The following is a 21,990-nucleotide window of genomic DNA, read 5'->3' on the forward strand; positions in this document are numbered from 1 at the left end:
TTAGCTGTATGCAAGTTGCACTTTCTCACCTCAAGACTTTTTGTTTATCTTACAGGTATCAGAACTTGGAGACTTTCATCATTGATGTCAACCTGGTCTTTGATAACTGTGAAAAATTCAATGAAGACAATTCAGACATTGGTCGAGCTGGCCATAACATGAGGAAGTTCTTTGAGAAGCGCTGGACTGAGCTTCTGAAACAAACAAACTAAAGTCTGTTCAGATACTCCCCACAAAACCCATTCAACGTTTCCTATCGGAGCACCAGGTTTTATCTTTGTTTTTATTTTCTGATGGACAATTTGGCTTTGAGAGACGGAAGAAGACAAATCCTAACTAAGGAATCCGCAATGTGATTCAGAGAGATGTCACCTTGAAACAAAAACAACTCGTTACAGGAGGTGCGCTGGATTTTATTACAACAGGGATAAAAGCCCCAAAGAGTCCCAGAGAAATGGGGTGTCGTAGTGCAATACCATTCCCTGTCTCAGAACACTGCACTGAATTAATCCTCAACTATCACTGATGTGTCTGCTCTAGAATACTTTCCACTACTTGTAAAAAGTCTTTTGTTATTTAATCGTATTATAGTGAATGTATTTAATTTTGTAATAATTATTTATGAATCAAGGTCCACTTCATTTTCTATGAAAAGGAAGAATCAGCTGAACTGCTTTGAATTTAAAAAAAAAGAAAAAAGGAATGTGTCTTTGTGTTATAATTTTTCTCCCAAATATCAAACAAAGCCAAGAAAAAAAAACTGTTTACACTGTTCAGTGCTTTGGGGCATCAGAGGACTGTATTCATTTGTTCAAACTGTAAAACTGCATTCATTTACAGGAACAGCAGAGGAACAGTCAGACAATTGTGATTCATGTGTATATACTGTTTATTAATGTCAATATTATGTCTTGTTTGGAACAATGTGTAAAAATTGTTTAAGAATATTAAGATATTGTTTATGCCTTAGAATGATTGTAGCATTCTATTTTAGTGAACGTGATGAAAACATTATCATAAATATTGTTTGTACAGTATATACATATCCTCTGCAAACACTGTGGTATCCTTAATCTTGGTAGTGCCTACCCTTCCAACAGGGGCATGTAGGGGATGTTATTGTTTTAGTTTTCATTCTTATGACAACGTTGTTTTTTTTTTTTTTTAAATATGATTTCAATCCAACAAGGCCTCCAAAGTTGGACAGTGACACAGAAATCATTCCTCACCATAGAAGAAGAAGAAGAAGAAAAAAAAGGAACAACAAGCATTCGGTTATGCTTCCATGTTGCATTTCCTCGTAATCTGCCACAATACAGAGGACCTAAGGCCATTTGTAACCACTGTGTTGAACCTTGCTGTGTGTTGTGGCCTGATGGAGGCAGCTAGATTTTTTTGTACCCAAGTCAAGAGTACTTGAAGTTACTTTATTTAAGATATTGTGGAATAAAAGTATCATTCTTTTGTAGGAGCTTTATTTTTCACTAGTGTGTGGCACGGACCTATTAAAAGGATGTTTTTCAACGTAGACGCCTTAAAGTTGTTTTATTTCCATTTGATCCCACAGAGAAACTTTCAAAAATGTCTTGACCTGTGAATGAAGCTTTTTTTATTTATCCCAATTTAAAGTCTTTAAAATAGAAGCTGATACGTTTTCCTTCAGGGTCATTTTGATCGTAATAAAAACAGTGTTCTTTGTTTCGTAACAAGAATCTTAAGGGCATCCCTAAATAAGATTAGAAGCATTTTGTTTTCTCACTGGTACATTTTGTATTAGCCTAGCGGGTACTGTAGTTTCTCGCCCCATATATGGATGCTATAGTCCTCCAAGCGGGCGGTCTGGGTTCGAGTCCATCCTGTGGCTTCTTTTACGCATGTCATTCCCCACTCTCATCCTGATTTCACGCTCTATCTAGTGTCATGTCAAAAAAAGGAATAAAAATCCCCAAAAATAAATCTTCAAAGTAAAGAAAAACTGTTTCAAGATCCTTGAAATGTGCATAGCTGTGTTGATGTTCATACTTTTTTGTCCAAGAATGGTTAGATTGGCTGATTTTTTTTTTTTTATGAGGCAACTACTGAAAACAAAACTTAACATATAATAAATAATTGAAAGTTAAGAATGAATTTTTAACAAATCTCAAATTTCTGATGACAAAAAAAACCTTGTAAGTGCAAGAAGTACAGCAAAAGGGAATAAGCTTGATCCGTATGCTCACGACGGCCATTTAATGAAGGATGTTTTTCCAAGTTGCACAAGATGAAAACCACAAAAAAGATTTCGTAAGGGTTAAAATGCATAAAGTCAGCTGGGAAAGAAGACGTTTTTTATAGCCTTCATTTGAGGTGAGTATAAAGTGCAAAGTATAAAGCAGAACTAAGAAAGTAAAGTGCATGTGCTTCTTTTACCATGTGAAGAAACCACATTTGTTTGTGTAGTTAAAATATATGATACCATTCTTAACACGGAGAATAGTTGTTTTAATAGGAGAACAAAATCTACATCTGTTCATCCGAAACAGATTTTTAAACAACAGGGTACCCGTAATCCTGCAAAGAAACACTCATGCACGATTATAACTGATTACATCATCTAATGACATCATTTTCATCTGAACAGCTGAGTTCATCCACTTTAAAGTGTGTGAAATCAGGTGTCTCTTCTAAAGAACTGAAGAGCAATTCATGTCTTCTGAGAAGATGACGTCATTCACATTACGTCAGGGTCAGCTGTTCGATGCGGAAGTAAACAACATTAAGCTGAACGGACAAGCACGACGGAGGAAGAGACAGGTACTGTACATTGCGGTAGTTGAATGTAAAATAATGATGATTGAGTTGTGATTTTGACACTGTTCGTCTGCTTGTCTGTGTGGTTTTGTGGCAGTTTCCCTCAGCAGGAGAATAATATCTGATATTATATAGAAGTAGAAAGGTGCTCCTCGACTCTTCAGCATCGCTAGCTTGAACCTTAGCAACAGTCTCTACAGAGTATTTATCCCAGAGGTTTGCTGTTGTTTTTCAGCTGGTTTGTCTTTGTTTTCTTTCTGAAGTGACAATCCAACAGCTGGTTTCTTATTGTTAGATTATAATACTGGATAGACAGTTGTTTTTATACCTTCCACTATTGATCTAGAAAAATCCCAGTGTACATGTTGAAATGCTGTAGGATATGTATTACTGGACTCAGACTAGCAGATTAAATGTCCCTAATCTTGATGGCAACCTGCTATGACCGCTGACCAATTTGAAAATAGCCAGACAAAAGCCCTAAGTATGAATTCATATAAAACTCTGTTAGTCCTCTTTGTGAAAATAAAACGCTCTAAATGTGTCAGAAATGTAACCAACAATATGTTTTCCCTTCTTGAGTAAACAATTACTTTGTGAGTCTGTTCGGCAAACAATACAAAAACACTCATTTTCATTTGACAGAATCTGAAAGATGCAAATGTTTGGCTTAATTGCTTGACAAATGTTCTGTTTTTACACAAATCATTGAGAAGAGTTGTTGTTGTTGTTGTTTTTTTTTTGTCGCTTCAATCGGGTGAATTTTTTTGGAATCTCTGCAAAAGGTTGAAAACAAGCTCTGGTTGAATAATGCATTATTATTTTAATACCCTTCCTCATATATATTTTTAAGTTCAGACTTCATGAATCTGTCTCTGCAAACCTTGCATTCAGATGAAATGAACTACTTTCCCTTCATGTGATGTTATTTTTTTTTTCTCCCTCATGTTAAATGTTAACTTCAGGTACCAGCTCTCCAAATGACCTCTCTGATTTGCACTTTGCAAGACCACCGAGACGATGTCAACTGGTGTGCCTTCTCCGGCAACCTGCTTGCTACGTGTTCAGGCGATAAAACACTCCGGGTTTATAACACACGGGACTTCTCGGAGCTTCCCTTCTCACCGCTGTCAGGACACGGCTACAGCGTCCACTGCTGCTGCTTCACCACCTGTGGACAGTTTCTTGCCTCGTGTTCAACTGATGCTACCACAGTCGTCTGGTCCATGGCCTCTGGTGAGATTGAAGCCGTCCTCGAGCATCCTGGTCGCAGTCCTGTGAGGATCTGTGCCCTCTCTCCTGACTCTGCACACCTGGTCTCTGGTGCATCTGATGGCACTTTAGCTCTGTGGGATTTCCCCTCCAAACAGCTTCATAGGTAAAGCTGATATTTGAACAACATTTTTATAAATAATTTTGTTGTTTTTCAATCTATCATTGTTTAAGTAGATAAATGCTATTATCTGAAGTAGATAATACTTAAGTGTTTTTTTAATGATCTTGGAATTGAAGGCCCACTTTTTAAACCGGTGTACTGAGTAATTCTCATACCTGAAAACCATGACAAACATCTCTCCTCAGACTGTTGGAAGTTACCTAAAATTACATGTGCTTGATCCGGTTCCATGCATTATTATACCTAAACAATAGTGTTTAAGTTGAGTAAACAGAAGTAAACATACAGGTTTATGCAGCTGTGTTTTGTTGTGTTTGTGTTTGTGTAGGACTGGAGGTGTGAATGACACAACGTTGGTAGCCTGCTCCTTCAGCCCCTGCAGTCAGGTGTTCATTACGGGTTCCACCTATGGAGACCTGCGCCTGTGGGACCTGAACATGAGGCAGCTCCACGCAGAGAAGAATGCACACGACCTGGGAGTCACCTGCTGCACCTTCGCTCCCAGCATCCTCAGTGGTGAGAAGTACTGCTGCACACATGCTGTGGCTCACGGTTTGGTCAGGTGACAAATTATACATCAATCAGTCATTTTTTCTCATTATTATCATTAACATAGAGACAGAAACATAAAACTGCAGGATTTTGAAAATTAGACAAAACAATCAAGAAACTGTAGATATAAGACACTTTAGCATTACATTTATGTAATATACATACAATATATAAGTATACGATACATCAGCAAGACAGAAAACTCAACGGTCAACTGTACATGCAAATACAGAAATTAAAATGTTTTTCTTTTGCATATCTGTCAACATTTAAACTGACATAACTCTCACCCCACTGGTTTATTCGTTGAGCTTTGCATAAAGCGTGCATGTCAACAAGTAACTGACATACTGTCACATTTTTTAAAAGTTCAACTTGTACTAAATCTCTGATTGGAAATTGAGCTTGCAGTCAGGTTAAAAAAAAGAACACATAACGACATAGTCACAACTTAGGACCTATGTACAAAATACTGGTAAAATACTGTATGTTTAAAAAAAAATGCAGTAATAAATGTAGTCTGCTGTATTTCATATGTATGTGCAAGACTGACCAAGGCCGGATTTGTTTCATATCACACAATGATCTGTTTGTTTGTTTGTCTTTAAGGTGGTCAAGTCGTGCAGTTTCGTCTGGCGTCCTGTGGGCAGGACAGTCAGCTGAAGATCTGGGCCATTAACAAGTTCAGCTCTGGAGGTAAAGTGACATTTCTTTACTGTCTTTAAAGACTGGAACATCTCTCTTTATATGACCTTTATTAATGTTAGAAGTAAGGTGTCTGTGCAGTCTGAACACTAATTGATTATATCATTATATCTTTTAGTAAATTTACATTGACATCATCCTTCATAGCACAGCAATATATCCCACCTGCAGCATCGCTCTCTGGCCAGTTGGACATCAGTCAGGGGGGAATATCTGACAAACATGTGTGTCTTAGTACACCTGTTTCTCTCTTGTAGGCTATAGGATGCAGCTCCTGCACACACTAACCGGCCAGTCAGCTCCAGTCCTCTCCTGTGCGTACTCATCAGATGGACAGCTGCTTGTTTCTGGGTAGGATCTTAAAAAAGGATTCAGAAAACATGTTGTAATTTTTATTTTATACTCAAAACATCTTAAAACATTTTTCAAGACTTATAGTAACTTTTAAGAGGTAGTTCTTACTTCAGGGTATCCAATATCTCCTCTTTGTGCAAGTGTAGTGTACAGACTGTATAAAACATGGACATGGTATCATTGACGTCTCACACTGTTTTTTTAATGCGGGGTTTTGAACGATGACGGGCTCCATATTGAAAATGCTGTCTTAAACTCTCGGTCAACCTAGCAACTGACAAAGCCTCAAGTCTCCTGGCAAACAGCTGCAACGTGCCCGCCTGTCTGTCAGATCAGCAACACCCCTATTCATGCAGAACTGTGAGGCTTAATTAATTCAAAACAGACTAATTAAAAATATGAATAACACCCATACAGTTTTTACCAATAAAGACACACACTATTTAGAGAAATCTCTTTTAAACGAGGCTGTATGATGTATTCAAAGGGCGAAGACACACAACTGTAAAGGTTACTTTCAGAGACTCATTCAAATATGGTTTTTACCATCTGGTATTCCTTAAAGCCCCTGTAAAGTAAAATCAGCAATATGTCGCCAAGCACGCTAAATATGTTGCAAGAAGATAGCTTTAAACATGTGAAAAGACTGAGAACTATGTTTGACTGATTTCCGATTTTTGACCGTTATTGCGGTTTTCTCAAGTTTCAGTTCTCAGAGAACGAGCAGAAATAATTGAATCTCTGTTTTACCTCAGCCTCTTGGTACTTAATAAATCAGGGTTCCTGACTTGATCTACTGAGGATCAAATACTGATGTAAAACTTCAATCGCTTGCCTGGATTTACAGAGTTGGTAGGCTTCTGAACTCTATTAATGCAGTACTCAAGTGGAACCACTAGGGGGAGACATAGAACGCTCAATTTCTCAGTGAGTGAACATTTATCTGAACCTGCTGCTCCTGATAGTCAGTTATTGAAACGTCTGCATATAGAGTTACAATGCATTCTGTTTTACTTCCTTCAGCTCTGTGGACAAAACTGTCACAGTCTACGATGCTGTAAGTACCTCCCCTGCTTATGTGTTATTCATTATTAAAAGGCTTTTCCTTCATCTTAATATACTGCCTCATTTGGAACACATGGTTCATATTTCCTTTTTCAGAACAGTGCAGCTCTGCTCTACACACTGAACCAGCATGAGAGGTAATGAATCACTTACGGTAACACGAGCAGTGTGATTCGTGATAAATCTGATGACACATCACAATGAGAAGTTTGAAGAGCAGCTTTATTAGGTTTTGATGCCACAGATTGTTCCATAAAACACGGGCTGCATATGTCATTCACATCTTGTATAGTTAAAGCAGAGACACCACTCATTCATTGTACAGATTTTGATCCAGCGTGGTCACAAAACATGCCTTCAGCGTTTTTAGAAAAAGGGTAGGACTTCTCTCTCCCAAGCTTCTACACGCACAAACAAGCTGCAGCTGAATGCTCTTACTTAGAGCCTATTTCAGTCCATCAAGCCACCTGTGATTGAAAGGCAGAAATCTTGCTTCCTCTCAGCACAGCAAATGAAAGTCTTTTTAAAAAAAAAAAACTGACGGAGTGAAGTGGAAAAAGATGAGGCAAGTTTGAAGAAAGTGGAAACTGAATGGGAAAAAAAAAAAATCACAACACTTGTCAAAAATACTTCCAGGACACTCCTGTGTTAATATTAGAATATAAGAGTGAGTCCCCTTTTACTAAAGTCCTGTGGGAGGTTTAACACGATGTTGTTTGAAAACCTTCGTTTTGGGAATCTTCAAGCAATCCGGCTTAACTTTTAGGATGATCGTGCTCATTAGGGTTGCCTTGACTTTTTGAATGGACTGCAAATTAGATTTGAATTCTTATTTAGTTTGAACAGCTTTTGATGTGGAGATCATTCCCACATGTTAACATTTTCAGGGCCGGCACTGAGCGTCAGGGCCGGGCTTTTAACCCTGTGTGAGCTGGACAGAACTGAAAGCAGAGCCACTTATACTGGGAACAAAGCTCAGACTATCTGAGCCTTTTGACTTGAGTTTGTGAAGGCTTTGAATGAACAGAGTCCTCATGTTCTTTAAAATAAACTACAGAATAGGTTTTATGTGTCTCCATCCAGTTTCTCTCTTTACTACCATCTGAAGTTAAAAAAACTGACAGAGTTCAAGGTTTTTAAGACACAAGTGAAACAATGCTCACAGTTTCAGCCACTGACTATTTCCTCTTATAATACTCATTTTACTATTTGGTCTTGTTACGTCAATTATTTGTATTGAGTTTATAATGTCTTTAATGTATTTGTAGTAGTATCACTGTTTCTGTATTTCTTTAAGTCTGATGATTCTGTTTTAATCCTAAAAGCCCAGCCAGGGTCAGGGGTGGCAAATCAGCCATAGCTAGAAACCTGTATGCATGGCATCCACTTAGTATTTTTCATATGAAGCAATGTTCACTGCATGTGTCCCTGTTACATAAAAAAAAACATATAGATACATAAAAATGAAAAAAGTCTTAGCTATGTGTCTGTGATTTATAAATCCCTTTCAAAAAGTTTTTTATTTTCTGATATTACTGTACACGACTCATTGTTGACTAAAAAAACCATCGTTCCTGTGACACTGTCCTCTTCAGGTACGTGACAGCATGTTCCTTCTCTCCGACTGCACCGCTCATTGCTACAGGATCCATGGATAAGACTGTAAACATCTGGAGGCTGGAGGACGGATGCAGAGGCAGTGGTGGGGAACACATACATCACTCTAACAGACTAACATATTTGTGTCCATGATTTATTGCATTTGTTTTGTTTTTTTTTAAATCTTTTTTTTTGTTGTTGTTTTGTTGTCATCACTGGGAAGATGGGAAACCAGTATCAGGTTAGTTCGTTTTTGTGTTCAGATTTATTTTCTTGGCAAGAGAAGAGCTGCTTATATACTCTAAACAGTGCAAACAGGACTGTTCTATTGCTACACTCATTGTTTGCAGATGGCGTTCTGTTTGCGAGCACCAAAACCCTTGATACATTTTCTTTTATATGCAACTATTCTAAAACAAAAGGCTATTAGTCAGTTGAATCATTTCCATTCTTGTTGGAAAAGTTGCACCACAGTGCTTGAGGCTATTATTTCAGTGTTTCTTTTCTTTCAGTGTTTCTTACAGTGTCACGTGTGAAGCTAGTGTCATCTTGTGGTGAAGGACACAGGTGTTTTGTGCATTAGTGCTTTCTTTTCATCACCCTTCAGACATTAGTGTTGCTTCAAAGATCACTTTGCCTCCTTGTGTTTACAGAATTTCTCTTTTTTTATAAGATTTTTCTCGTTTTCTTTGTGTTTCAGGGAAGTCTGCTCGGACATCAAGTGAAGGTAGAAAGAAAATATACCTTATTGTAAAACATGCACATGCCTTAGTATCAGTTGAAATCAATAAGTAAAGCACCACTCCTCCGTACATTTTTTGCAGCAAATTAAAAAAAGGGTTAGGTGTGAAGCTTAAGGGACCAGGTCCATGTTCAGTCTAGCTTTTCTGTCTGCAAAGTACAAGCTCCTTTTCACCTTTTAATTCCATCTTGCATCAATGAAAACATCAATGAAACCTCCAGACACTTATTTATGTTAGTACACAAGCTGTGCCAGCCTCAGCCCCCTGATCAATAAAAACTCAGCGTGATGCCCGAACAAGAGAATGTGTGGCCATTTTTCAAAAAAGTACTGCAGCCGTCAACAGACTGACCACCCCGCTTTCTCTCGCAGGGAGAACGTCAGCAGGCCGATCCAAGCTGTTGGTAGGGGATTGGTCGGAGGAGGATGTGTCAGCGTGGCTTGTGGAGGAAGGCCTCGAGGGATTGGTGGACAAATTCACAGCCAACAACATAGACGGGACGGAGCTGCTCTGCCTCACCAAGGAAACACTGGCGTCAGAGCTGCACATAGGTGAGGAAAACGCACATCACACGCGTGTCTCAGAGTGCAATGTCTTCAGTGCCTTGTTTTCTTATAACCCTGATGTTTGTTTCAGTCTAAAAACACAGTTTTAAGGCTGTTACATGTCTGGTGTTTCGTAAGAATGGACATATGTGGATTAGGCTTTTTGTACCTCTTTACACGGATGAAAAGAAACTCCATTAAATTGAATGACTTTGGATGGGAGTTCTACTCAGCCAGATTACATAATATAAGGTTAGACTGTAAAAGAACTCGGCTTTGAGGCTTCAGCAGGTCTGACTTTAATCTGGAGCACTTCTTTAGTTACATAATCCAATCCTCCAAACAGTATTGCCCATAAGGTGAAAAGTGGATTTACTCCTAATATCATAAGGCTTTTCTTGTTATTTCTAACTCTTGAGTGGAATGGCTTTTTGGACAGTTTGGTTAACAGACTTCATCAGGTGTGTTTTTTTTGTTTCTTTTTGAACCACAAGGCTCAAGTAGGAGTGCCATGTTGTCAATGTCAGTCTACCAGCTAGGCCAGTATTCATCATGTAGTTGTCAGCAAATGTTTTTTTTTTTTTTTGCCATGCCGTCATTTTCATCCCACAGCCACTGTCAATCACCCCTCACTTTACACAGCTTCAGCGCCGTGACAGCTTGTGTTCACATTGTTCTGTTTTTAGTAGCGTAGCATGAATGCCACCTTTAAAGCAGAACTAACTTGGGGGGGGAACAGTTCTGAGTTGCGACATGTTTTATCTACTCGTTGAAAGATGGAGGAATAGGCATACGCTTCAGAGGTGGGAGTGAAATCAATCAGCTTTAAGGTGCCTTTCCAAAGAGGCAAAACAACCAAATGAAACACGATCTGCCTAAAAAAGAAGCAGGGAGTGTACAAAGTGTGTTTGTGTTTGGCTACAGTCAACTCATTTGTGTTTAAAAGTGGATGGATTTAGTCTGACAGTGTTATTGACAACACAGCAATCAAGCTAAAATGCACTCAAGTGCCACTTAGTATAAACTTTGAACTGGACGGACGGTAAGTGGACTTCTGCTGCCACAGTGTTCAGCAAAACTCATGCTGACATTTAGGAGAAAAAAATCTGAAAGGAATTCTAATAGATTTTCATAATCTTGATATCTGTATGTTGCTGTTGTTGTTTCAGTCAGCTCAGCTTGTTTTACGTGATGTTCCAGTGTGAATTGTGAATTTTTTTTGAATGTGTGTGTGTATGTAGAGTCTGTGGGCCTGCGTAATAAACTCCTGAGGAAGGTGGAGGAACTGAAGACTGATTCAGTGTGTTCAGGCACTCCTGATGAGTTCCTGTGTCCAATCACCAGAGAGCTAATGAGGGAGCCAGTCATCGCTGCGGGTAAGCAAATATCAGAACTTTTTTTTTTTTTTTCTTTCTTCTCGTCACACATTTATATCTAATGACACAACATATAAGTAAGAGTTAGTCAGTGTGACATTTTCCTACAGACGGATACTCGTATGAAAGAGAAGCCATCGAGAGCTGGATCAACACCAAGAACCGCTCCAGCCCCATGACCAACCTCCCCTTACTGACCACCCTGCTCACCTCCAACCACACTCTGAAGATGGCCATCGGCCGCTGGAAGATCAGCCACTAGCGTCTGAGAGAGCTCTGATCCACAGTGTCTGCATGTTTCAGTAGACAGAGACTAGAACATGGTGCTTCACAGGGATGCCAGAACATTTCAGGTGTTTAGTCACGTTTGAGGCTTCTGTACGAAGCTACATTTTGGACTGGAAAGGATCAGTAAGGTTTAATCATATTAATTGGTCTTAATATACTTTAGTTCATTTAATTTACAAGTTGTTTGCTTGCATTTGATATGGATCTCAGAGGAGTGCTCCCTGGTCCTCCTGATGGATACTTGTTTAAGTAGCCATAAGAAATGTTTTTATTAAGACTAACCTTTATAGCAAGCTTCAGATCTTTCTAGGTGTCCTGCCCGCAACTTATCTGTTTTGGTTCTTTCTCACTGCTGCAGTTCCTTCTCAGCACCAAACAGAACACAAGACACAGCAAAAGACTAGCGGGTGAATATTGTTCCTACATTTACAGTGGCTTTTCCAAAACTGATTATGATGCTCCTCAATTGCTTGATGTTTAAAAAAGCAACTTTGGTGAACAAGTTCAACATATAAACTTAAATCGCGGTAATATTTTATTATTATTAATAATAATAATAATAATAATAATAATAATAATAATACATTTTATTTAAAGGTGCCTTTCAAAACTCTCAAGGTCACCTTACAGAGCAATGTAAGGTAATATATGTGCAAATGTTTCCGCTGCCTTCAAGTTGTCAAATAAATCTGTTACTGCAGGTTAAATATTAACTAGTATGTCTGCTATCGTCTTCCAACTCAAAATAAGACACCTTTGTGTGTTTGCCTTGTTTTTTTTTTGGAAGATTTATTTTTTTACTTTAATGGCGAGATTGGACAGTGGACAGAGACGGAAATCAGGGAGAGACAGAGGTGATTGACAAGCCACAGGTTGGATTTGAACCCAGGCCGCCCACGTTGAGGACTACAGCCTCCATACATCGGGCACCAACCACTGCGCCACCAGCGCCCCGTGTTTACCTTGTTGGATGTTAAGTGACATTAACTTTAGATTTAGATTTAGACTAGAGTGTTGTTGACAAGTGTTGTTAAATTAAAGTTGTCATTGTTGTTGTGTATCCATGAAGATACATTGGAAAACATTTTAAACAAAAGGCCTTTATAGTGGGGAAAAAACTATGACAGGGTTAAAGTTCAAAGAACATTCAGTTTTGTATTCATTACAATTTACTCGTTGAATAACCAAAAAGCAACTATCTTAAACCAAACTGGATTTAAGACTGGGGCGTTGAGTCTCAGTGGATTCAGAAGGCCTGACATAAAACATCAACTTCAGGGCGCCGGTAGCCTAGTGATTATTGCGAGTGCACAATGTGCAGACGCTATGGTCCTCCAAGCGGGCGGTCCGGGTTCGAATCCAACCTGTGGCACCTTTCCTTACTCTCTCTTTCTCTTTCTCCAATTTCTGACTCTATCTACAATCCTATCTCTGATAGTTAGGCATACCAAGCTTAACAATATACCCCTGCTGACTCTGCGCTAATGTGAGCATTAAGTTCATTGGAGAAAGAAGAGCAATGCCACTATAATGTAGCATCTTTAGGTAAGCACTACACACAGCTGTTTTTCAGATTTACCATTGAGGGAGCTTGTCTTATATAAACCCTATGGGAGTAGTGCTTGGCCAAAGAGAGTTCAACATAAATGAAGACATTTCTGCATTATTCATTATTCAGATTGTATTGCCTATATGTATTTCATTTGTAATGGCTTACTTTTATTGATTGATTAATTGCTTTTTTTGTACTGTGAAAGGAAAAGTCTATTTATGTAGCCATACACTCTGAAGCTGGTGCAACTCTTTGTTTGTGATTCTATTTGTGGATTATGCTCTGAAAGAAGTAGCTGTAGAGAAATGTAGTCCTTCATGTATATTTTATTATACCACAGTAATGATGTGGTAACATTCTGTAATCCATTGTATGACTCTGAAGAGGTTATACGACCAGGATGGACATACAGCGATGTAAGAGGTCTCTTAAGGTTTGTTATCCTCCACTGTCGTCCAAATAAACACTTCATATGAATACGTTCTCTGCTATGCAAAAATAAATAACATATACTGTGAATATTGAAGCAGTCAATTCAGAATTAGCTTATGACGAGACGTTTCCAACAATGTCTTGTACAGTGCCTTTTTTATCAAATGTACCAAGAAAAAGAATCTCAAGTACACAGCCTGTAATGCTGACAGATATCCACTAACAGGGAAATATATAATCTGCAAATATAGTGTACACCGTACAAATATAAATGTTTTTTAAAAGACACATTACAATAGAAATGGTCATATCTTGCAACTAATAGCATGAGATTTTTTTTTATATTCGTGCACAAAGCTTAGTCTGACTTCTATGTTTGATATAATAAATTAAAGTTTAGACAATATACTATTTATTTTTTTAAAGCCCTACTTAAGGTATGTCTGGTTTCCTTGAATACACTAGTGTAGCTGTAGACATGTAAGCAAAAGCATAGCAGCCTGAGTTGAACTCTGGTTCTAGATTGTAAATGCAGTGCAGCAGCATAACTCTACAAAACAGGCTCAGAGAAGGGAGCTGTGCTCACACCAGTCACCCTCGCTACCTTATGTGGGACATAATTTGTTGAAAACCGCCTCAGCAGTGCGTAAATGAACTTCACTCAGACGTTGGATTCTATAAATGACCGTTTGGGTTTGATGGGGGCCATATGCAGAGCAGGGTTGTCTCTCGTCAGGCTCGCCTGTCTGTGTCTCCCATCAGGGAAGCGTAGCTGGGAGGATGTTGAACCTCTGGCCTCTCGCTGGTGGAGCCGCTCTCCAAAGTCCCGGCCCTGCTGCTGGCTGTTAGCCTGACTTACAGAGAGCTGTTCCTGGAATGAAGCGCGTTTGAACTCAGTGTTGAACCCTTGAAACTCCATCACTGACAAGCTGAAACTCTCCCCACCACCTCCTCGGCCCAGGCCAGAGGTTTGCTGGCCTTGCACTCGCACTGATTTGTCCATAACCCCCATAAAGGGCCTGGGCTTTAGCTCAGGTTTTGTCTTGAAGCTGCCGCTGCTCTTGATGAGGCACGGAGCGTCCGGCAACTGCTGCCTGCCGCCGTCAGATAGATTCCCGCTGGAGGCCTGACTGGAGCTAGAGCCCCTTGAGCCTGCTGTTCCTCCTCCTCCCCCTTCCCTCCTTACCTCCATGCCAGACCCAAGAGCAAGAGCCAGACCATCCAGAGCCACAGAATGGGTGGAGAATCTGTCAGAGCCCCTGGAGAAGCTGGAGGAGCGGGGCTGATACATCTGAAGGTGCCCAGGAGGGGAGGAGCTGCTGGGGGACATGGGGTGATAGTGATCAGTCGGGCTGTGTCCTGAATGCTCATTAATTGATCCAGGGCCGATGTCGATTCCTAGCACCCCAGCAGGTCTCAGGGAAGTGGAGATGTGTCTTCCCGGCAGAGGACTGGAGGGGCCGCACAGAGAGAGAGGCCTGCCCCCCACTCTGCCCCCTGCCTGGAGGGAGTGGCAGTGGTGATGAGTTCTGCTGCTCTGGTTCTGGTTCTGCCTGTTTATCAGGGGAACAGGCTCCGGTAGGTCCACAAACAGTGGGTTCTGAACAAACTCCTCTTGAGGGAAACACGGCGACTGATCTGTTAAACCGAAGGCCACACCTCCAGGGAGAGTCCTGTTTGAAGCGTACGGATTCAGAGGCCAAAACTCCGGACTTTTACCACACTGCAGGCTCACCTCATCCTCCTCCTCCTTCTCTTCATCCTTGTCTGTGTCAGTCTGCTCTGCAGGGGTCTGCCTTTCCAGACTTCCCTGCGAAAAAGCGTCTGTCTCCTCCTCTGTGGCTTGATGGTGGTGGGTGTGAGGGTCCCTGTTGTAGCCCGGTGCCATGTTGTTGCTCAGTGCCTTCTGATGATGTTTGCATTCCTCCTCTACCCGAATCAGCAGGCGACGGATCTCCCGGTTGGACGGGCAGAGTCGTGCTGCTTCATGGAGGTCTGCCAGTGCTGCAGCAAACTGCCTGGGGAGGACAAAGAGAACGAACAAAGGAACTTTAAAAAATACTTAACGTACAGCACCGCTGAGGCATAGCATTTCAGTGAATTGCTGATTCTCGCAAGAATAACTTTCTATTAAGCCTGCTTTGAAATAATAAACTTCATTTAATATTGCTGTACCTGCTGCTCCTCTTGGCACGTGCTCTGGCATAAAACGCTTCATAAGACCTGGGTTTGAGTTCCAGGGCTTTTGTTGCAAACTCCTCAGCTATGCCAAAATCCTGTTTGTTAAGATAGGAAAGTTCATTTGAATTTAAATATTAGAAGCGGCACAGGAAAAAAAAAAAAAAAAAACCCACTGTGTGATCAGCTGTGTGTTAAGTGACTAGTCTGGAAAATGTTTGTTTTGCAGTAACAATCCGAGCCAATTCCTATTTAAAAAAAAAAAAAAAAAAAGTGTTAACGTCTTCATTATATGGATCTGAAAATCGAAGCCTGTGTCATCAAACTAAACTCATGCTGCAATTATTTTTATTGACCAGGAACTATAAAAGAGAGGGAGAGCAACAGACAGACAGCAGCTTGTTTCTCTGCTCTCATCACCACCCTCAGGTGAATATTTAATAACACCAACACATTGTGAGTCTGTCCTTGGGTGCGAGGTCAAATTGGCAGCCTTAAATGTGAGATTGTGAACGGTGCTGAAAAATGTTTAATGATGGTATCATGTAGTCTATCTACCGGCCTTACTGCCTGCTTTTTGATATAATATGTGGATTTTGTCTGCCCACTCGCATGTCCACTGTAAATAACCCCCTGCAGAGACACAGAGAAAGAGAGCGCCCGCTCGCTCGGCCTGCCAGAGAGAGTGACCTTATCACATCACATTATCTGCTCCATTATTCATCGGCCACAGTGACCCTAAGGATGGCATTTTTACACAGTCTGTTAGGACGTCTGTCATCACCAGGGTGGGTTCCAAAGCTGGCTGCAGGCCACACACATTCATCCCTGCACTAACAGCACACGGTTATTCATTATGTCACCACCTGCTTCCAGGTCTTACACGTACGTTGTGTTTACCGGGGAGAAGGGGAATTAGATCTGACAAGCCGAGATATTTTTACAGCGAGCCACACCGCTTCTGACATTATCTTTTAATGTCGATACAGATAAATTATATATCTAAAGGAAACATCCACCTTGCCTTGCCAGCCATCCTGCCGTCCCCTCAGCGCCTAATAAACCTGCTGGTGTTAAATAGTGCATGAGCAGTTTGATAGAGCTGTGGGCCTTACATTGGTTTTCCTGCGGCAGCGGGAGAGGTTTAGATAGAGAGAGACCCGCAGGTCTTTGAGCCCTTTCAGCTCCTCTCCCTGCCCCTCACGAGGGAGCTTCCTCAGGGCATACTGATAACGCTGGCCGGCCTCCTTCATACGTCCCTTCTGAGAAGCACACAGAAACGAAAAGAGAAAATAACAGAGAGAAAAAGGGAAGGCACATTTTGACAGCCAGTCCTAAAAAAAAACCATCTTGTTTCAAGCCTATTTAAATAAAAGTCTGTGAGATTTGTCACATCTTCTCAACACACTGATAAATAAATACCTTGTAAAGTAAGTTTCCTTCCTCCATTAACTTCTGCAACAAGATGAGGAGAATGTCTGGTTTGGAGGAAGCCATAGCCCACGTAGCATGGCCTGAGAAGGGGTACAAATATTAGTCTTTGTACAATATGTCTCTTTTATTCTAACGTTGTGTCTTCCATTTATCACGTACCTGATCGATCATGTGGAGCCGTTCTGTAGCCTTTCAGTTGATGGAGAAAAAGAGAGGTGAAGAGGGAGTTAGAGGAGTAAAGGGTGAGGCTGCAGCGAAAATAGAAATACTCTATGGAAGTTAAATAGGCAATTATAAAGTAATAGAAATGCAGAGCTTGCAGGTGCAAAAGTATAGCACATAAAATTGTTCTGCCAAGGGAGCTGAGGTTTCATTGATTGGTAAAGACAAATTGGAAATATAAATACGCAGCCTTGACTCATCTTTATGCTCATATTAGAGGCTATACTGCAGTTTGTGGAGCTGTTAAACTGTGTTGGATTCTAATACGTCGTTTTTGGAACACTTAATGTAAAATCTGTTGAAGCAGAATGTATTGCAGAGTCGTTATAAAAGGTCTGGCGTTTGTACCTGTCTTGGATCCCTTCTTAAGAAGTGAGGCCACCAGAGCCGGGTTCTGGCATCCAGTCGGCCGGTCTGAACCTCTGCCGCTGTTGTTGTCGGCTCTCTCCAGCACCGCTCCATGTTCCACCAGACAATGCACCTAACCGAGCATTCAAAAAAAAAAACATGTTTTATTGTGTTAAGAGTTAAAAATCAAGCATGTTGATTAGGTGCTGTGGAAATAAAGTTGTGTGCTTCTTAATATCCTGAGGAGAGCATTGATTATTGTCATGCTGATCAATAGATCACAAGAATACAAATCAGAGTGCTCACACTGGAGGTTTTTACTGCACACTTACTGTGATTGCAAATTAACAACCCACGTTGATATGATTATTTAATAAGTTCAAAATAGCATCTAATGTTGTTGTGGGTGTGAAACATTTATGCATTCTACTCTGAAAATCATTATTTATTAACTGTTTTTTTTTTAACTTAATGTCAAGGGCACACTCTTTTGGTGAACAGCATGAAACCCACTGTTTCTGCGTCTCCGTTGAGGGCAGCTAGGTCGAGAGGGGTCCGTCCCTGTCTGTCTGGTTGGTTCACATCTGCACCAGCTGCAACCAGAAGCTGCACTGCACCTTTCTGTCCCTTCATACAGGCCCAGCTCAGCGCAGTCAGCCCCTCCTGATCAACCGAGGACAGGGAAGAACCTGGGAGGCCCAACAAAGCGAATCATTTTCTGCACTTCTCGTGAAAGGTTTTATGATGTTAGTAGAGAGGGTGCGGCCTCTCACCTTTCAACTGCAGCAGTTCAGCAGTGCTCGTGTGGCCCTCAGCAGCAGCCAGCATCAAGGGAGTGCGACCCTGCTTGTCTGTGACGTTGATATCTGCACCGTGTTTCAGGAGCAACTCTACCACCTGGGAAGGCAGGGAAAAAATATTAAAGCAAAAAAAAACAAAAAAAACACAGAACTTCTCAGTTTTAGAAGATGCAGTGAGTAGACAACTCCTGACCTGTGTGTGTCCATGCTTGGTGGCACTGAGCAGCGGGACCATGCCCCTGCGGTTGGATATCTCCAGCCCTGGCCCCCGCTCCAGAAGAAACAAACACATCTCCATCCTCCCTCTCCCTGCTGCCGCGCTCAGAGCTGACAGAGGGCCGGCATAGAGATGAGGACGACGAGGCGGAGGAGAATATGTAATTGACACATTTAGAAGAGAAGTAGAGCAGGAGTGAGAAACTGAGAGAAAATCAAGGCTGGTTATTCTATCTGCTTTTTGATTCTAACTTCTGACCAAAACTAGATCCCTACTTCTTGAACAATCAAGGTAGAACATTTTTTTTTTTAAAACATAACTATACTATAAAGATAAGTTACACCCTCCTTAACCAGCCAGTGTTTTAGGACAAAGGATAAGCTGAGGTCCTTTTTTGAAGTATGCAATCCTTAAGCTAGTGTAGAGGCTTGGGGTAGAGGCGAGGTATCGATGCCATGCTCTCACCTCTAAGTAACCCTGAGAAATGTCATCATGTTTCATGTGAGAGCTGTTTCCGTAAACAAATCGATTGTGCTTTTAGACAGAAGTTATTGGCATGTGTGAGACAAAGACCATTTTTAAAACAACACCCCCTTGAAGTCCTTGGTTAAGGTGACTTTGTGCAGTTGAGAAATGAATCATAGTGTTTGGTTTAAACTAATACCCGAAAATAGCACAACTCCCTGGTCAAGTCATTAGACATAACATATATCCTTTACTTATCATTTTGTCTGTGCTAAAGGACTATTACTCAAGGTTACTTACTTACTTTCTGAGGGCATTTCATGCTCCCGCTTTTTCTATGGCAGCACTGGAGGGGACTGTGTAATAGCATTAGCCCTCTAATGGCGCTGAAGGCTGAGATACAGGCTTCCTCCTGCAAGCTTTCAGGAAATGGTCCTAACAGAATTCTGCAAGCTGCACTATCACATCTGTGATTGAGGTAAAAGTATTACAATTGAATAACAGCTGCTTTTTAGTTGCCAGAAATGTGGCTGGACAAGATATTCCGTGTGATAAAGGACGCTCCATTTTTGCTCAAAACAAAAGAAATATTTTCAATTGAATCAACTGTTTGATATCAACCAGAGCATCCTAAAATCATAATACGAAAATTGGTAATTTAGTATCAAGTTCTCTCGTGCTCCTGCAGCTCTGCTCAGTTTGCTCTGTTTACAAGTTTTAAACATGATATTGCATGTTTAATACTATTTCATTGCACTGAGCCAGAATTGGCCTAAATTGCGACCTGAAAACCTATGAGCGTGACTCTGGAACCACACTGATGGACAGGAAGAGGTGAGAAAGCTAAATTTATCTGACTGATAGAAGAAATGTACCCGTTTCTCCCCAGAGAGAGTCGTGAGCGTCCATCTGCACTGCCAGCTGTTCATCTTTCAAGTCCAGCAGGCTCTTCACCACCTGCAGAAAGAAAACACAATTTCACAGTCCTCTGTCTTGCAGACTCGCTGTGCAGAAGGAAAAACACAAAGCACTCACAGACCTTGACCACAGCAAACAGAGAAACACACCTCATAAATCATCAACATCAAGCAGGACAGGCAATGTGCTCTACATAAAAAAATCAATATCTGAAAATATGTGTTTGTCATTAGGACCTTGAGCTGATACCAACCTGTGTGTGTCCCACACTAGCTGCAGCTGTAACTGCTTGCTGTGCTGCTTGTGCTTTCTCGGTCACTGTCTCATTGCTGTGTTGCTGCTGCAGCGGGTCGGCCGGGATCTCTGCTACCCAATCCTGGACCAGCAAGATGTTGATGATCTCTGCATGGCCCTTCAGCCCAGCGTGGACCAGAGCACACTGGCCACTCTTATCAGCATGGCCCACCTGGCACAGAGGGGGACACATGAGGACTTATAACCCTGATCCTGGATGGTGTCTGTAATACCCTGGCCTAGATCAGGCCTGTTTATGTCATCTGTCTCCCAAAATAGATCCTGATACTGTGGTGATGTAAAACCGGGGCTGATCAGGATATCATTGTTGTAAAGGCCCTCAGAGAAAGTGTGTTCTGTTACATGTTTAATGTTTCAGATATCTATATTCGCAATCGTTTTTTTTTCTGGTCAAACCCTTAAAAACCCAGATTTGTCTTGGAAATAACACTGACCTTGGCCCCTTTCTTGCAGAGCAGGCTGACGATGTCGGCGTGTCCTGCAGCAGCAGCTAAACACAGGGGTGTCATGCCGCTGTCAGTGGTCCCATCCACCGGGGCGCCCATTTCAAGCAGCAGGGCTATCATCTCCACATGCCCCAGGTGGGCGTGGACCGCCATAATGGGGGCCCGTCCGATCACCTCTGTACACCAAGTCACACTAGCACCACCTAGCATCAACAGACGACTCACCTGCAGGAGAAAAATGTAGTGTATGGCTTTGTCTGAACACACCGGACCCCCAAACTGCTCGGGAGCTCTTTGATGTTCTGCCCTTCTCTCTGACATATCTCCATTAAAGCATGTCCATGGGACCCTGTTTTTGCATGTGTATGTATTGAGTGTGACAGGTGAGCTCCTGTCTCTTTCTTTAAAATGATGGCCGGGGCGATGGTTAGCGTAGCGGTAATATCCCGTACCCCGTTGCACAGAAGCTATAGTCCTCCAAGCGGTCAGCCCAAGTTCAACTTTGACCCTCAGCACTTTGCTGCATATTATTCCAAAACTCTTTCCTCCTTGTTGCATAAGTTATTCACTGTCCTTTTTTAAAAATAAAAGCATTCAAAAAGTAAATCTAGAATACATCGGGCAATTCTCACATACACAAAATTTCATAAATTCTCTAAATTAGGATTGCACATACTCAATACAATGTCATGTTTAGTATGAACGGTAAGTATGCAGTTTTTTAGCAAAAGTTTTCAAGCCAATCTCTTTATACAGTAAAATAGTTGTTTCCAACCAAGGAATCTGACTGGACAAGAGACATTCCATGAGTGCTGATATCGAGCACAACATCACCACCATTATTATTTTCCTGGTGTATCACTCCACCTTGGGTGTTCTGTATACAGTTAATGAAGGTACAGTACAGCAGACAGTTTGTCATGATTGATCAAGCTGGTACATCAGAATCACAAATTGCTACCAAAGCATCTTTCAACAGACTCTACACCAGAAGATAGACTGAAACCTACAGATGAGTACACATGATGCAACGTTGCTGGTTTGCTTAAAACTGTACACAAAGAGTGCAAGAGAATATTTTTGGATTAAGAGGTTAATTTATGTTGGTGGAGCCAAATAAATGATTAATAAACGAAAAGTAATGATCTGTTGTTGATTATTTTTGTGAACTACAATATGCAGCCTGTATAATTGTTGTATAAAAGCAATATCACGCTCAAGCTTGTGATGTTTTTTCAGACGATCTGAAC

The 21,990-nt window shown here is 41.1% G+C and overlaps 3 protein-coding genes across 28 annotated transcripts in view; 2 read left to right on the forward strand and 1 right to left on the reverse strand.

The window, feature by feature from the left end:
• baz2ba (bromodomain adjacent to zinc finger domain, 2Ba) overlaps nucleotides 1–1,528 on the forward strand; it is a 69,268-nt gene extending 67,740 nt beyond the window's left edge. For all 21 annotated transcript variants that reach the window (XM_020637924.3, XM_020637914.3, XM_020637926.3 and 18 more), the window contains one exon: nucleotides 56–1,528. In XM_020637924.3, coding sequence (XP_020493580.2) covers nucleotides 56–212 — 157 coding nt within the window. In that variant the 3' untranslated portion in view covers nucleotides 213–1,528. The remainder of the gene's footprint in view (nucleotides 1–55) is intronic.
• A 1,157-nt stretch (nucleotides 1,529–2,685) lies between these two features.
• wdsub1 (WD repeat, sterile alpha motif and U-box domain containing 1) lies at nucleotides 2,686–13,484 on the forward strand. 3 transcript variants are annotated; one of them, XM_020637955.3, is made up of 13 exons: nucleotides 2,686–2,793; nucleotides 3,756–4,168; nucleotides 4,515–4,702; nucleotides 5,348–5,434; nucleotides 5,701–5,794; nucleotides 6,821–6,854; nucleotides 6,959–6,999; nucleotides 8,458–8,564; nucleotides 8,685–8,702; nucleotides 9,162–9,188; nucleotides 9,576–9,755; nucleotides 10,991–11,125; nucleotides 11,236–13,484. In XM_020637955.3, the coding sequence occupies exons 1-13, from the start codon at nucleotides 2,686–2,688 to the stop codon at nucleotides 11,385–11,387; spliced, it is 1,584 nt and encodes a 527-aa protein (XP_020493611.2). In that variant the 3' UTR covers nucleotides 11,388–13,484. The 3 variants fall into 3 exon arrangements, with proteins under 3 accessions (XP_020493611.2, XP_029133894.2, XP_065808904.1); XM_029278061.2 differs by lacking the exons at nucleotides 6,821–6,854; nucleotides 6,959–6,999; XM_065952832.1 differs by lacking the exons at nucleotides 6,821–6,854; nucleotides 6,959–6,999; nucleotides 8,685–8,702.
• A 292-nt stretch (nucleotides 13,485–13,776) lies between these two features.
• The window catches only part of tanc1a (tetratricopeptide repeat, ankyrin repeat and coiled-coil containing 1a), a 36,080-nt gene continuing 27,866 nt past the window's right edge, over nucleotides 13,777–21,990 (reverse strand). For 2 of the 4 annotated variants that reach the window (XM_020637884.2, XM_065952830.1), the window contains 12 exons: nucleotides 20,729–20,965; nucleotides 20,233–20,445; nucleotides 19,937–20,018; nucleotides 18,573–18,706; nucleotides 18,353–18,476; nucleotides 18,093–18,268; nucleotides 17,580–17,712; nucleotides 17,169–17,198; nucleotides 16,998–17,089; nucleotides 16,691–16,837; nucleotides 15,573–15,673; nucleotides 13,777–15,415 (listed from right to left, as the gene is read on the reverse strand). In XM_020637884.2, the coding sequence (XP_020493540.1) occupies nucleotides 14,059–15,415; nucleotides 15,573–15,673; nucleotides 16,691–16,837; nucleotides 16,998–17,089; nucleotides 17,169–17,198; nucleotides 17,580–17,712; nucleotides 18,093–18,268; nucleotides 18,353–18,476; nucleotides 18,573–18,706; nucleotides 19,937–20,018; nucleotides 20,233–20,445; nucleotides 20,729–20,965 (2,826 nt within the window). In that variant the 3' untranslated portion in view covers nucleotides 13,777–14,058. Of the gene's footprint in view, nucleotides 15,416–15,572; nucleotides 15,674–16,690; nucleotides 16,838–16,997; nucleotides 17,090–17,168; nucleotides 17,199–17,579; nucleotides 17,713–18,092; nucleotides 18,269–18,352; nucleotides 18,707–19,936; nucleotides 20,019–20,232; nucleotides 20,446–20,728; nucleotides 20,966–21,990 lie in introns of all 4 variants that reach the window. The other 2 variants (XM_065952829.1, XM_065952831.1) reach the window with 2 other exon arrangements.

Source organism: Labrus bergylta, chromosome 3, assembly GCF_963930695.1.
Source record: "Labrus bergylta chromosome 3, fLabBer1.1, whole genome shotgun sequence".
In the NCBI taxonomy this organism is placed as follows: Eukaryota; Metazoa; Chordata; class Actinopteri; order Labriformes; family Labridae; genus Labrus; species Labrus bergylta.